The 16,593-nt window shown below is 30.4% G+C and overlaps 2 protein-coding genes across 4 annotated transcripts; both read left to right on the top strand.

Moving 5' to 3' along the window:
- Positions 1-1,598: 1,598 nt before the first annotated feature.
- On the top strand, positions 1,599-6,437 carry LOC114255746 (uncharacterized). 3 transcript variants are annotated; one of them, NM_001368854.1, is made up of 13 exons: positions 1,627-1,846; positions 1,931-2,068; positions 2,169-2,250; positions 2,333-2,409; positions 2,622-2,722; positions 3,096-3,225; positions 3,659-3,775; positions 3,863-3,948; positions 4,842-4,908; positions 5,147-5,225; positions 5,550-5,641; positions 5,782-5,925; positions 5,999-6,437. In NM_001368854.1, exons 1-13 carry the CDS (start codon positions 1,745-1,747, stop codon positions 6,032-6,034), a joined length of 1,251 nt encoding a protein of 416 aa, NP_001355783.1. In that variant the 5' UTR covers positions 1,627-1,744; the 3' UTR covers positions 6,035-6,437. The 3 variants fall into 3 exon arrangements, with proteins under 3 accessions (XP_040871972.1, XP_040871971.1, NP_001355783.1); XM_041016038.1 differs by lacking the exon at positions 5,999-6,437 and having other exon boundaries at positions 1,599-1,846; positions 5,786-5,925; XM_041016037.1 differs by having other exon boundaries at positions 1,609-2,068; positions 2,174-2,250.
- A 5,165-nt stretch (positions 6,438-11,602) lies between these two features.
- On the top strand, positions 11,603-13,097 carry PIP2-2 (aquaporin PIP2-2). Its single transcript, NM_001368852.1, has 4 exons — positions 11,603-12,055; positions 12,127-12,422; positions 12,496-12,636; positions 12,715-13,097. Exons 1-4 carry the CDS (start codon positions 11,776-11,778, stop codon positions 12,832-12,834), a joined length of 837 nt encoding a protein of 278 aa, NP_001355781.1. The 5' UTR covers positions 11,603-11,775; the 3' UTR covers positions 12,835-13,097.
- The last annotated feature ends 3,496 nt before the right edge of the window (positions 13,098-16,593 follow it).

The raw sequence follows: 16,593 nt of genomic DNA, 5'->3' as shown, positions 1-16,593 counted from the left end.
ATTTCAAATTCTATACTATGATATGCTTCCCGTGGAATTTTAAAAATCAATCAGTAACTTCATTTTCTCCTCCCTTCAAGCCTAATTAACTCTAATTCAACCCCAACACCAACCTATGTACGTACTTGTGTGCTTGGCTTCTGCTTCATTCATGAAAATCTTTCCCATAATTACCTTATGATTTCTCAACAATTTGTATCAAGGTCGAACTCCAAACTACCTAAATATATAAGATCACAACACAGACTTGCATGCCATCTACATTTTATTTTGTTAAGCAAATTACACTAATTACTTTTTTCAGGTATTATAAAAATACATAAATTTATTGTTTACTTTTTAACATTTTGAAACAATTTCTCATAAGAAAATATAGTGTAGTATTTTTCAAACAATCAAAGAGTTTGTATAATATACAAGGGACGTCAGTATAATATTTCTTAAATCATTAAGGATGTTAGTATGTAAGGATAAAAGAAAATTAATTTCACGAAATTTTAGTAGTAATTTATATAATTTATTCTATTTTAATCAAAGTGTTTGTTTTATAACAGTGCTTCCGTTAGTATTTAGGAGACATATCAGACAAAAAGGTGATATTATTGTATTTTACTCCCTTAATTAATTCTTACGGAATTACCAATTATCATGATTATTAACCCTAGTTAGAAAGGATCTACAAATATGTCTATCCGCCCACAATGTGCCTATGGACCTACAAACATTTGTTTATCAAATGTAGGAGCTTGGCACAAATTTAATGCGTGTTTTCACCTCATAATCAAACATTTTTTTTTATAAACTTCAAATATCTTTTATTATTGGAAGCAATTATATTCGACCAGAATAAAATTATTATAAACAACAATTTTTTTTTTGAATATAGTTTCAATTCGTCATTTTGCATCATCTATTTTTTTCAAGCCTTGCCACTGCTTATAATATAGCACTCCTTTCAATATTTTTTATTTTATTTTACGCGCAATGCAATATTCTTTATACAAGTATTTTTTGTCCAATATTTTATCCAAATAACCTTTGTTTTTTTTACGAATCATTGGACTATTGCTTAATTGAGTTTATTATTTTAATTTTTTGTTCATATATTTGTCCCCTCCTAAAAAGAATGATTGGCTTTGCAGTGCGTGTGATGGAATGTCTCGTGTTCCCGTGAAATATTTTAATCAATGCATAGTACCTCCGCTACTACGGGTTTATCCATTGCCCACTAATGAAAATAATTAAAATTTAAAACTGTTTGGTGAAGGTCATACTCATATGTGTATGTAAATATGTCCCAATATCACACTTGTTAGTAACAAAGTTGTTCAGTGGGTAAGAATCGGATGTATTCCCTCCATCACACAAATCATAATTTTTGTATAAAATACTTAAAGTTACATAAAATTAAAAGAACGGCATCTAATAACAATGATTAAAGATGTTGTTATTCTTATTAGTATTTGTATTTTGTTAATAATGAAAAGACATGTACTATATTCCTAGAAATCTGGGACAAAGACAAGTTGGGGTAGGGGTTGGGCCAATGAGCTGGCGCCACGCTGTCAAAGACATTGAGCAGCATAAGCATGTTTGTTCTTAGGTTCTCACGCTCACATCCTTTGCATTCTTAGTCAACACCAAAAACCAAACTGAAACTGGAACAATAGAGCATCTTTCCTAGTTTTGTCTCAAATCAAACAACTCTGACGGAGGATACTGCTATTGCTCCGCCTGAATCTCCATGGCTGATCCACAGCCGCTGCTTCTCAACGATTCCGAGCCAACTCAATTTCAAAACACCCGAATCGCCTCCCTTGACGTCTTTCGCGGCCTCTCTGTTTTTGTAATTAACTAGCTCTTTTCTTTCTTTCTTTCTTTGCTTTCTACCCAATAAATTCTATTTCTTCCTTTCTTGAATTTCTTTCAGCTTATGATATTTGTGGATTATGCTGCTTCCATCTTCCCCATCATTGCTCATGCCCCCTGGAATGGGATTCACTTGGCTGATTTCGTCATGCCTTTTTTTCTTTTCATTGCTGGAATTTCTCTTGCCCTCGTTTATAAGGTACCTACCTTCCTACCTATTTTTCTCACATGAATTTTACCTATTCTCCTCTTCATTCATTAAAGCCTTCTTCTTTTTTCTTTTCCTCATCAAACGTCAGAGAAGGCCTCATAGAACCCAAGCTACATGGAAAGCTTTTGCTAGAGCTCTCAACCTCTTTGCTCTTGGTATTCTTCTTCAAGGTAGTAATATCTTCTTGCTCATCCAACACCTGTTCCTGCCACTCTACTTAAATAACACATCTTGCAATTGTATTCATTTCAGGTGGCTATTTTCACGGAGTTACTTCCTTGACTTTTGGTGTTGACATTCAAAGAATTCGGTGGCTGGGCATTTTACAGGTAACTTCATCTATATTCCATTACATAATCTTTTGTAATTTCTTGACTACTTTTCATCCAAAATTTCTCTGTACAATTAAATGTAACTAATATTGATATAGATGGGATATATGACTCTATCTCATAACGGATGGTTCATATTGGTATTTTGTTTATGCATACATATTATTTGCAGTAGCTAACGAATTTCATTTCATCATCTATGAATCCAGAGGATATCTATTGGATACATTGTTGCAGCTTTATGCGAGATCTGGCTTCCAGCTCCACGATGGAAAGAATTAGGTTTCGTCAAAAGTTACTACTGGCAATGGTATGGTTTTCATGTCAGTACTATTAAATTTGAGGGCTCTAATGTGTCTATATCTGATTGCCCTATTAATCAAGACTGTCTCTAAAGTCAACCAAAATCATCCTTGATAAGTATAATAATTTCAGACACCTATTTGCTGCCTCAAGATGTTTAAAAGTAAAACTTAACATCTCTAACTGGGCACTTTCTAAATTCAGAAGTCCCAACCCAAAGTTGTTAGTAGAAAATTAAATACACTTAAATAGCAGGATTTATTCCATTTCACATTGAATGAAGTCAGCAAAATACATTAATCTAGTATTACATCCAGTATATTCATATTTCTCTCATGTGGTCCTCCTTTACTCATAATTTTACAAATATTTTTATGCAGGTTTGTTGCAGTAATATTGTTGGCACTTTACTCTGGATTACTGTATGGTCTATATGTTCCAGATTGGCAGTTTGATGTATCAGCCTCGACCTCTTCATTGCCTCCTATTGGTGGTGGTGATATTTACATGGTGAGAGTAGGCTCAGCACTCCTCATTCCTCAGTCTGCTATCTTTTATTTGCATCAATTTTTGTTTTGCATTTGTTTTTCATACTTTTTAATATTGAAAACTTTATGGTTAAAGAAAATTGTTTCTGTTTGCTACTCCTTGGCACTTATGGTAGTTAGGGTAGAATGTACATGCTGTATAGTTCAAGCTACAGCTGAGGGGTGATTAAATGTTTCTAACAGTAGTATTTAAACTTTCCAACTGCTACCTTCAAAATTTGAATTCTTATCAAATTTTACTCTGTAGATAGCTGTCAAATGCCTATTAATTCTATATATAAAAAAAAACTTACCTGCTTATTCATGTTTAAAATTCATTTGTTTAAGAATATACTGGTGGTGAAATTCAAAATATTTAGTTAATAATGCATGCAATGTTCTCAACTCAATATCAGGTGAATTGTTCAGTGAGAGGTGATCTTGGACCTGCCTGTAATTCTGCTGGAATGATTGATCGCTATATTCTTGGTCTTGACCATCTGTATAGAAAGCCTGTTTACAGAAATCTCAAGGTATATTATTGTTGATCCCATTTCTTTGTTCAATGCTTTACTGCACAATGTGACATGTTAATGCCTTGTTGATGATCTAACTTTCAGGGGTGCAATATGTCTGCTAAGGGTCAAGTTTCAGATAGTTCACCTTCATGGTGTCATGCTCCTTTTGACCCAGAAGGCATTTTAAGGTAACCACTCTAAATGTTCTGAGACTGCTATGCTGTGTGCAACTGGAAGCTTCTGTTGCATATGAAAATGATCGCTTTGCTGATCAGGAAGCTTTTAGAAGATGTATCTTCTAGAAACTCTCTTTAAACAAAGTATTCCATTAAGATTACTGAGACAATATAACAAGGTCCGAGTAATATTATTTTAAATCAAATCTAATTGTTTTTTCTTTTCAAACCCCTAATAAAAAAATGACATCCTTGTTATTTTTTATCAGCAAATGTTAACAAACAAACAAACAAACAAATGTTAATTGTTATTTTTTTGTCAGCAAGGGGGATCGAACCCATGATCTTTCCCTGCTTCCCTTGTTTCTTAACCATCCACCCAACTTTATATCTCCAATGACCTCCTTGTTTGGTTTATACTATAGATAACTTTACCAAATGCTTTGATCTAGCAGTCCTTTGTTAGGACAGGTTCAATCACTATACTTAGGTAATTTAATCCAATTATTTTTGCAGGCATCTTTCTATAAGAAACATTTTTTTACAAGAGAGTTTTAAAGGTTTCTACTTTTTAGGAAAGACCAAGTTGTGATGTTCTTTCAGGTGATATTCATCTATAGGCCTTTATTCTTTGGAACAGTCTTTCTTACCTGACTGACCCCATGTTTCTGTGACTGTTATCAGTTGTACTTAATGATGTGATCACTTTATGCATTAGTTCCTTCTGTTGTAGTCTAGTTTCCATGATTCATTTTTATAGAGTAAATTATAGGTGTTGATAATGTAGTCATTTTTTCCTGATTCTCAGTCTTTCTGATTTTTTGCTGATAATTTGGCAAGAAAATATTCTTTGAACAACATTTCATACTATATATCAGTCTGTAATTTTCGTCACTTGTTCACAGCTCCATAACAGCTGCAGTTTCGTGCATAATTGGACTTCAGTATGGTCACGTTCTTGCCCATCTACAGGTGAGATCATGTATCAAGTTTCCAAACCTCGATGCCTGTAAAATTTTAACATTTTCAAGATACAAGTTCTTTAAATCCTAACTCTATGGTCTAATAGTGCACTTCCCTTTGTAGATTATTTTGGCACTGAATAATCTGCCACGCATGTACTTTAAATTGTGGCTTTAAATTTCTTTGTTGGTTATTTGGTAGAGCTAAGTCAACTGACCTTTTTCTTTTCTGTATGCTTGTCCTGTAGGACCACAAAGGGCGCCTATACAACTGGATGTGTTTTTCCCTTTCATTTTTGGCTCTTGGACTGTTTCTGGCATTAATAGGTTTGAGCTGTAAACCATCTGTTGGCTTTTTCAGTTTGTGAAGAGCCTACTAGAAGTTATTATTGGAAAATACCTAAGTCCCACATCGGCTGCCCCAATTCTTGGAGTGCAGCTTATATATCTGTTGGACAACTTTACTTAATGTCAATTGGTTTTAAGATGAAATCTAACAGTTATTTACTAATAATAAATTGAGCATTCTCTCTTCATAATCATATGACTGTTTAGTTTTTCAGCAAATTAACTTCTTTCTATGTTGATTGATGCCATTGAAAAGTTTATATTGACTTCTTTTTTTCCTTCCTTTTTGCCGTTTGTTTTCAGGAATTCCTCTAAATAAATCGCTGTACACAGTCAGTTATATGCTACTAACTTCTGCAGCTTCTGGTCTCACATTCATTGCTTTATATTTTCTGGTGAGTGCCAAGTGATGCTACCGGAGAAAACTATATGGACAGAGATATTATATACGATTCCTTCTTTATTTATAGGCTATATTTTTTTCTTTGGTAAGGAACCCAATATGATTGTAATACATTTACCCAAATGCATGTAGGTAGATGTTCATGGTCACAGGCGTTTGACAGCGTTGTTGGAGTGGATGGGAAAACACTCCTTGAGTATATTTGTCATCGTATCTTCAAACTTGGCCGTGATTGCTGTTCAAGGATTTTATTGGACTAAACCCGAAAACAACATTGTAAGATGCTTTATGCTAGAAAACGTTCCCGGTTATACCCAACAAAAAATTGACTATAATGTACTCCTTGCAGATAAACTGGATTGTGACACGTTTTGACCACACATAACGTCCTCGTATTCAACTGCTGTTACATTTTCATGCCTCGTCTTGCATGGTGTATATATTCAAAGTAAAGCGACGAAAAGAGGATCAAGATCCAGCCGTAAGTGCTTATTGAATTGTATAGGTATAGGTATACTATCGAATTTTGCATGAATTCAACAATCTCTTTTCATTACGTACTATTAGTGAGCCTTGGTAGTGCAATAGTCCTCACGCTCACACCCTTTTCTGTTGGGCTGGCCCAGGTCGTGTTGTCCTAAAAGAATTACATGGGTACCAAACAAAATAATTATTACATAGTTCCTTGCAACTCGGATTTCTTCTCACGCGTAGGCGTGGGACATGTTCGATAAACTGGAATGTTTATATATATATATATATATATAAAAGAAAATATTTTGCTTTTATTTTATTTTTCTACTTTTCTTAAATATATATCAATAAAAAAAATTATCCAACCCAGGGTTTGAATTTGATTAACCTTTGAGCATGAAATAAATCATGTTGAAAGAAAAATATCACATTATGTGTTCATGGTTTTCGACAAAGGTTAGTTACTGCTTTCGAAGAAAAGTATTTCATATTTACAAAAGATGTTTAGTTGTGAAAGATTCACATAGAGTTTAAATTTGATATTCCACCATTGAAAAAATATTGTACTTATTAAATAATATAATATCACATTATTAAACAACAATATAAAGTAGGGGTGGGGTGTTCACATACATGAGTAATGTTTGTACTCAAATTGACACATTGATTCAATTATTTTATTTTAACGTTTTTAAGTATTTGAGTTTAACTCAACTTAATCCATTTAAATCTATTTATGTATGGGTTGAATAATAAATTTTGATTTTTGAACCATGAAGTTAATATGTTGATGTAATATTTAATTTAATATATATATATATATATATATATATATATATATATATATATATAATTAAAAATATAAAGCATTTAATGACATAGTTGTGACTAATTTAACAACCAATTCTTGTCGATGCCAAGGAAATTGCAGCATCTATAAGTTATGTTAAAAATAAATAAATTCTTGTCGATGCCAAGGAAATTGCAGCATCTATAAGTTATGTTAAAAATAAATAAATTCTTGAGTATTGATTGTTTAGTAAGATTAGTAATCCATAGTCCGTAGACTTGTTTAAACGGATTATTTGTTGTTACTTATAAAAGATTATTCAAATAATAAATAAGTTATAATAATTAAAGAAATACAGTATACTTAGAACGTGTATTTGTTTTTAGTTGAAAAAATACAATACCCTTATTCCTTAGAATGTGTTAAAATTGGTAAGAAAATAAATTCTGTTTTTTTAGAATATTTAAAATAATTTTAATTGTTTAGACTTGATTGATCCAACTCAAACTAAAACATTTGTGATCAAGTTTAACAACAAAATCACACAAACTCAATTCAATTCAACTTGTATAATTTTGATAAAATCGAATAATGAATTTAGCTAAACTTATTCTAATCCAACTCATGAACACTATTAATATAAATTTGGTTTTAAATATTCTGTTTATGTAATTGCTTTTTGTGTGGTCATTCAATTATACGATTGTCATCTATATTTAAGTTCTTTAATATTTTAATAATTACTTTAAAAATTACATTATAGATGTTTTATAATTGATTAATACTATTAAATTCATAACATTTTATTTATCAACTTTATAGTCATTGCTTTTTAAGGCAATTGTTAGCAAAAACAAGGGAGAACAATGTTAAGTAAATTAAATTGTATATTTCAACATAAAAAACAATGTAATACTTACATCTCCAAGTGAGAATAATGTAATTTAATGTTATTTTTAAAAGAATATTCAATTTTTTAAAAAAAATTCCATGAGATTAGCAATTTGTAAAATAATAATTAAATGATTTATCATTTAGTGAGATATTGAAATGGTTTGTTTATTAAATTTAAATCTTAATTAATTACATTCTATATATAAATATCCATATCCATAAATAGAAATATTCTGTAGAGCTGGGAGGGACACCAATTAGCAATAGCATAGCATGCACCCCTACACTCTGCCAGCTAATGTCACATGACGATGACGTCATCTATGACATGTCCTACCCTCCACCCTTTCACTTTCTGCACTTTTCCTTTCCTCATAATGCTGTTTTTTTCTCCCTTTTCTGAATGGTTTAATGAGTGAAATAATAAAAAAATTAAGTGGAATTCATATTTTTAATTTGTTGTTTTTTACTCTACCAAACATAGATTAAAAGAAAAATATTCTTTAATGATTGATTTAATAATAAATGAAATCTAATATATATATATATATATTAGTCATTTTTACCAAGATATATGGTCTTTTATTAATATAAAAAACTTTTTTTACTTTATAAATACTAATAACATTTTTTTTATGATGAATCTGGAGCGTAGATTTTAGTTACTTTATCTTTTTCCGGTTATCATTATTTTTTATTCAAATTTCACTAATGATAGTATAATATCATAAATTTTAAACTTATTTTAAAAATTAAATAAATAATTTTAGTGTCTATATGTTCAAGGATAATAATTTAATTGATGTAAAAAAATGATAATAATTTAACCACTCGTGTAAAAAATTGTTTTAATACTGGATTATTCCTTGTTGAATACGTCTACTTATATATAAAATGGACAGAATACTTTATTAACACAAACTTTATGCTAAAATAAAGATATAAAAATTTAATAATTAATGTATCTAAAAATAAATTTATATTTCTTATAGTTAAGAAATATCTAATATTTTCTAAAAAAGAAAGACTAAAGAGAATGTTTATAACATTAATTTTTCTATACTTTTAAGTTTACCTTCTTAAATTTTTTATCTATATTTTATCAATAATATCATGTAACCAGTTTAGTTCACAGTATTAGTGTATAAAAAAACCACATTATTCCAATGAAATTCAAGTCAAACTTTATCACGAGTCCCTAACAGTTTATATGTCTAATCTAATGTATTTAACTTTGACATATCTGTAGTGGAAAATTTAAATATTATATTTGAATTAAAAATTAAATGTAATTTTAAAATGTTATTATTTAAAAAATAATTATATATCCATGTTAATTTAAATTTTTTTGATTGATCGTTTATAGGAGGATTTTATTTCTAATCACATTTTTTTATTTATAAAGTTTAAGATTTTGTTTAAGAAGATGAAACTCAATTGCACTCCAACATTAGTTGATTATCTTATGTTTGTTTCTCTGTTGCATATTTTTTTTATTTATTATTTTGTGCTTTATTTATATCATTTTTATATTATGTTTGGCATTACAAAAATAAAATTATGTGTGTAGAACTCTTTTTCTTTTTTCTTTTTGCCAAAATTTTCCTTCTACATTTAGAGTTTAAAAAATCGGTTTTATTTTTTAAACGTAAATTAATATCATATGCAATATCACATATAATTATTTTATCTCCCATATTTTATAACCTTTCATCACTTTTAATCAATATGAAACCAATTTTTTGTATTAAAAAAAATATGAAGCCATTTTTCATATCATCTGTATCACTTTTTGGTGTGAAGTACAGCGCATTACTTGCTTTATACACCTTCGTAAAAAGTAAAAAGAGTTTCACGTGGACATAAAAGTTCAATATAACCGAGGAATAAAGCTATTCACACGTGACAAATATTAAAGAACAAATACAAATATATTTTTAATTTGACCTAATTGTAATTTTTATCCCAATCTTTTAATTTTTGAGAAATTCTATTATAATAAATTAATTTGATACATTTTATTTGTTACTTTTTAACAAACTTACAAATTTGACTTTTCATCATTTATCCAATAATAAGTGTAAAAGTTGAAGATAAAATTTATTATAAAAAATAAAAAAATATATAGAAGTAGAATTTGTCATAAAATAAAAAGGTTGAGTGCAGATTTTGTGATAAAAGAAAAAATTAAAAGTAAAACATATAATTATGTTAAAGATAAAATGACTGTGCTGAGTATAAGAAAAAAAGGTAAAATGATTGTGTTATTAAAGTACTAAAGTAATACATTATTAATAAGTCTGAGTTTTTAATGAAGGTCAAGTCTTATGTAGGCTACATTGTAGATTTCATATAAGCCATTTGACCTATTTTCACCGTAATCAATTGTATGATACCAACCTTGTTTATTTAGTATTGCATGAATTACAACATTAAACAATAAATGAAGCGTATACAATAGTGTTCAAAAAACATTTTAATAGCACTTAACATATTAATAAAAACGATTATATAGAAATCGTCTTTTCTAAACGCAAGCGTGTACTTGAATTTATATTTTAGAGGAGATTATTGTCTAATAGAAGAGCTGGAGAGATAAAATAATGTTGCAGAGGATCCAAATTCATCTTTGCCGCACCCGCCATCTCTTCATCTCTTCACCTCATTATTGTCATTCCATAAGAGATGTCTAATATGGATTAATTTTTTGTTACTCATACATGACGTTACATCACACACGAGTATTCCTTCATAAATGATGTCCAGATGAAATTATAATTCAATTCAGAATTATAATTATATGGTCTATTTATATTTACACAACCTAAACTACAAAACATGATGATTTCACACAAAAAGCAAGCAAAGGTAGTTGGTAATATAGTACTATATATTTAGCGTGACAAGAAATAATATTTGGTGAGAAGTATATAAGCATGATACGAGTAGTTTCTTAACTTAGAAAGAAGTATATAATTGATGGAAATGACATCATTTTCAATGGTAAGCATCCATCCCCACTGAATCTTTGTGCTTAATAAAACATTGATGCCGTGGCGTCGATGGACAAGGACAAAGCATTCAATAGATGGCAGTGTAGAGGACAAGTTTGACTATGGTTCTCACTCCAGAATTCAGATTGCCAAAAGTAGAGTGCCAGAGCCAGGAAAAAAAAAAGGTTCCTTCCTCAAACCAAACCCATTCAGAAATACAATTTGAGTAGTTTGAAAGTTAAAATAAAAAGTATCCACGATTAAACCGAACCAGATAATTCAAATAAGCATTTTAAAAATAATTATTATAACATGTTAACATTTGTATATAAAATGCATGGAATAACATGACATACTTATGCATTAATGTATGTATGAATTAAGGGTGCATTGGGTATGATATGATTGCTTTTTCTTTCAATTTGAAAGCAATAATGGTAAGTTATGACACGTTTGCGTCTGGCTGGATAGGACCACAGACCAGAAAAGAACCGGATCATCCTTTTACTCAACGGAAAGTTTGAAAATTGAAAGGCCGTTTGGTTTTCTATATCGAGGCTGAGACCAAAATAAAACAAACGGTTTCCTTCTTGCCTCTCTTTTTTTTTTTTATTTAAGTAAATAATTGACGAAATTAAAGAGTTAAAATAAATAAAAATGTATGTTTAAATACTAAGAAAACAACAAGAACAGCAGGGGTATTTTTTGTCGTGAGATGTTTGTTGACAGCTGCTACCATTCTCCTATTGTTTTATGAATTTTGGAAGGAAAAATAGTAATAAGAGAGAGAGATGAGCGTTGTAATAGGGGTTGGGTTGGCTCACATGTCCCAGTCTCTTTCCAACTCTACTAGTCTAAGTTTGTAACTCTTGTTGATTCCAAAGTTGCACACCACACTCAACTTACCGTTCCTTTTCCTCTCCCATAAAACCAGCAAGCAACTCACTCCCACACTCACCCCAGTCAAGAGAGAGAATGTCGAAGGAAGTGAGCCAAGAAGGCCTGCAGAGGAAGGACTACGTAGACCCTCCTCCAGCCCCTCTTTTCGACCTTGCCGAGATCAAGCTCTGGTCCTTCTACAGAGCCCTCATCGCCGAGTTCATTGCCTCACTCCTCTTCCTCTACGTCACCGTCGCCACCATCATCGGCCACAAGAAACAGACCGGACCATGCGACGGCGTTGGCCTTCTCGGCATCGCATGGTCCTTCGGTGGCATGATCTTCGTCCTCGTCTACTGCACCGCCGGCATTTCTGGTAACTTTACCCACCTCTTCGCTTCTCGTTCATTTTTTTTGTCGTTAACACAAGTACACAACACAACACAGGTGGACACATCAACCCTGCGGTGACTTTTGGCCTGTTCCTGGCCCGCAAGGTGTCTCTCATTCGCGCCGTGTTCTACATGGTAGCACAGTGTCTTGGTGCCATCTGCGGTGTTGGGTTGGTGAAGGCCTTCATGAAGCACTCCTACAACTCCCTCGGCGGCGGTGCTAACTCCGTCAGCGCAGGCTACAACAAAGGCAGTGCTCTGGGTGCTGAGATTATCGGCACTTTCGTCCTTGTCTACACCGTTTTCTCAGCTACCGACCCCAAGAGAAGCGCGCGTGACTCCCATGTCCCCGTATGTTTATTTCTTTTCATTCCCCGTTTCCCCGCATCTAAATTAGTTAATAAATATTCTTCATTTTTTGCAGGTGTTGGCCCCATTGCCCATTGGGTTTGCCGTTTTCATGGTTCACTTGGCCACCATTCCCATCACCGGTACCGGGATCAACCCAGCCAGGAGCTTGGGTGCAGCTGTTATCTACAACAATGGCAAAGTTTGGGACGAGCATGTATGTGGATCTATTATTGTCCACGTCATATGACTTGTTTGATTTATTAAATTAAATGTAATCTGTGTTTGGTTGCAGTGGATATTCTGGGTTGGGCCATTGGTGGGAGCTTTGGCGGCGGCGGCATACCACCAGTACATCCTTAGAGCAGGGGCTATTAAGGCCTTGGGTTCATTCAGGAGCAACCCTACCAACTAGTTCCCAAGACAATGTCATCATCACCAATTCGCCTCTTCTTTTCTATTTATTTCTTTTGTTTGTATGAGAGATCATCATGCCCTTGTGTATGGGGATAATTCGTCTTTTTTTCTTCTTCCTTCCTTTTATCTCCCCGCCTGTCTCATTTGTCCGTTCGCTTACACTTCTAACCAAAATTCCCGTGAACACAACCCACAGGGTTTGCTGTCGGAATGTGAACCTTTTTCGCTTGCGTTCAATTATGCCAAGAATTTTCTAGCTAACATGGGTATATAACTCCTATATTTATGCTGCAAAATAGATAAATAAAAAACTACCTATTCGCACATTATCAACGTTTTATACAATTAGTTTGCACAAAACGATATGAATCTATCTTCTTCTTTCTCATACACTACTATATTTTTTTATATCCAAAAACAATTAAGTGTTTTCATCGTAAAAGTAATGCATAGACAGTGTCTTGGAAAAATGTATAACTGATGCGACCTTTCGAGCAAAAATAAAACTAGATTTTTTAATTTAAATGGAACATGGCGCAACTTCAGTCATTTTCCCGATGATATATGTTTAATCAAGTTTGGGGTGTAGGGGTTTGTGTTTAAATGCGGTCAAGAATCCAAAGCAATTAGACGAGTAATTTAGACTTCAATAGCATTTTTATTTTTAATGGATACATTTTTTAAGTGTTTTTATCTTCTATTAATTTTGGTCCCCCATAGTTTAACTTTATGTTTAATGTTTAAACAACTCATCATAACACATCTTGCTTCAATTTTTAAGTAACCTTTAAGTGACTCAGTTTTTTACTTTTTTATTTACACTTATTTTTTTTCGAATTATTTTAATTGAGGCAAGAATTTATTTTTTTAATCATGAGAACCATCGCTAATAAAAGTAAATTAAGCAATGCTATCATAAAAAAAAAAAACTTGTAAAGCAATCAGAGATAAAGATGCTTTAAATTATTCATATCGTATTTGTTATTGAATAGACCTAATTTATGTACTCTATAGATCTCTATTAATTCAAATTAATTACATTGAATTCAATTAACAATAATTGAATCATAATCACATTCTAAAATTAGTATTGGTTTAAAACATTATACTTGTCAAATTTAATTTTATTCTGTTAAATTATGAAAAACGAAATCTAAATCTAATCCAAACAAATTAGGTCTAACATCGAAATGCATAATTGAAGAGAAAAGTAATAAAAGAATGCATACAAAACATAAGAACTCAAAATGTAAACCTTGTTAGCTTGGCTGGCATTAGAGAAATGTTAGCTAATAGAATATTGGTTTGAACATAGATGGCAGAATGAGTGTGTGATCGGGGAACTTAGAAGGCATTTTAGGGGGTGGCATATCAGGCTCTTTAGTAAAAGTATGCTAGAAATTGCTACACATAGCAAAGGGTTCACCGCTTTCGAAAGAGTGGGATTGGGATACCCAACCAACCAATGGCCTAAACCCAACAAAAAGTTGAAAAAGCAGAAATCCTTGAGTTCATCACATGGCTCCAAGGGCACTAGCGTCTGCCACGCCATGCATGCATATTTGTTTCTTTGGCTAGGAACCGTTTCCGCTTTCGCAACAAGGGACAAAATACTTGCCAATAAAACCTAGAGTTAATTACAATCAACTCTGCTTTGTTTTTCTTACCCGTCTTGCTTTTTCATTTCTCATTATTTTTAATTCCATTTGTTAAGTTCGTGAAATTTTCGTTAATATATTTAAGAAAAAAAAATTCATTTATGAAAGAAAAATAAAGATAAAAGAAAATGATGTTTAAATACTAACATGGACAATTTTGTTAGCAGTCATTTAATATGTAATATATGTAATTTTTTAGTTTCCTTAATTGAATTTTAAATTTTGATTCAGCTTGTTGAAATTTAATATAAATTATTTTACACACATAAACTTTTTGATACCCATTTTAAGGAGGAACAATTACAAAGTTAAAAAGAAACAAATAAGAACATTTTAGAGAAAGAAAAATCATTAAAAATCATGTGTTCCTTGTGTACGTAATAGTTTTAAACTAATGTTTATCAGGTCTAAAATAATAAAGGATGTCGTCTACCAAAAAAATATATCAAAGAGTGGCAAGTGAAAGAAAAACTAACAATTATAATATTTTTTATAGGATTCAAATATAAAAAGGTGTTTAATATAATAAAAGCAATTAACAAAAATGATTATTGTAATTTACTCTAAACCATATCTATAAAATAGTCATATTTCATTGCACTATTTTTATTAATTCAAAGAATAACTTTTCTCACTAATACTATATATTAACAGGTCAATAAATAAATCTATATGTACATGGAATAAATGAATATTTTATTAATAATTTTACAATAATAAATTAAGTGTATAAAATATTACTTTGTCCCATCCCATAATAAGAACTTCTTCTGGGTCAAAATACATGTTATTCTAAGTTATTTTACGTAAACAAAATAATAATAATAATAATTTTATAAAATAAATCTTATTGAATAGATGAAAGAAAATAATAGTAATATTATATTTAAAAATTAAAATGAAACTTATTAGTATTATTAGTGGAGAAAATAGTTAATATTACCTTGAAAAGTTGATATTATATTTATTTTAAAATATTTTTTCTAAATGCAACACTTATTTTGTAATGGAGGATATCGTTTATGAAAAAAAAACAAGTCTCATAAGTTTCATTTTAGTTTTTCAATATAATATAATCACTTTTTTATTAATATCTCCAATAATTATCATTTTTTTAATGTAATATTAATAATATGTTTAGTTTTATAATTTTTTTTACTCTATTCCATTTATTTATTAATTTTTCTATCTGTAAAAAAACTATTGGACGACACTTATTATAAGTTATAAATTATATTAAGAAAAATAGTAAGGATATGTTATTAATTTGATAAAATAAATCATCTTAATCAAATTCATTACAGGGTAGAGAAGAAAGAAAGTAAAAAATAATAAAGATGTCTAATTAAAAAAATGAAACGAGAAAAAAACTTTCTTTTCTTTCTAAATTTTATATTTTAATTTATAATATTATAATAAATTATACTTATAATATCATATTTAATTTTTGTTTAAAAATACTAGGAATAAATTTTTTAATTATTAATTGAAATTTATACAAAAATATAAAACAATGTGGATCTCTCTTTTTATTTAATATTTTTATTATTATTTTTAATAAAATTCAATCTATAATAAAAAATTGTTAGAATATCTCTAATAATACGAGAGTTATTAAACTCATATTTAATAGATCTTTCGATATAAACTCGCTGACATCAATCTAATGGCAGAAGATTTAGATAATTCATATAAAATCTTAAGTTCTAACTTTAATGTCACTGTTATAAAAGAAAGTATCCTTCAATTATAATAGTATTTGCTATTTAGAACTTTTAACAACTTTTTTTTACGAACCCATAAGCAACTCTAAATTCATTTGCAAACATGTATTGGTGGGGACCACTTAATATATGCGAGGTATAAATCAAAATCAAAGTGTCCTCCGAACGGTCAAACCAGACTTCACAGTGCCCCCACGCTTTTTATCCAATGTTCTTTTAGAGGGTAAAAATATGTGCCTAAATCAATCTGATTCCTAAAAATATGAGTTAACAGGTCAACACAAAATTATATAAGGATTAATTTAATAAGTATAGAGACTAAATTATATGTTTAACCTATTTTTATTTTTATTTTTTAAAAAACTTTAGTGCTTG

Source organism: Glycine max, chromosome 6, assembly GCF_000004515.6.
Source record: "Glycine max cultivar Williams 82 chromosome 6, Glycine_max_v4.0, whole genome shotgun sequence".
In the NCBI taxonomy this organism is placed as follows: Eukaryota; Viridiplantae; Streptophyta; class Magnoliopsida; order Fabales; family Fabaceae; genus Glycine; species Glycine max.
This window is presented reverse-complemented; position numbering and strand designations above follow the sequence as displayed.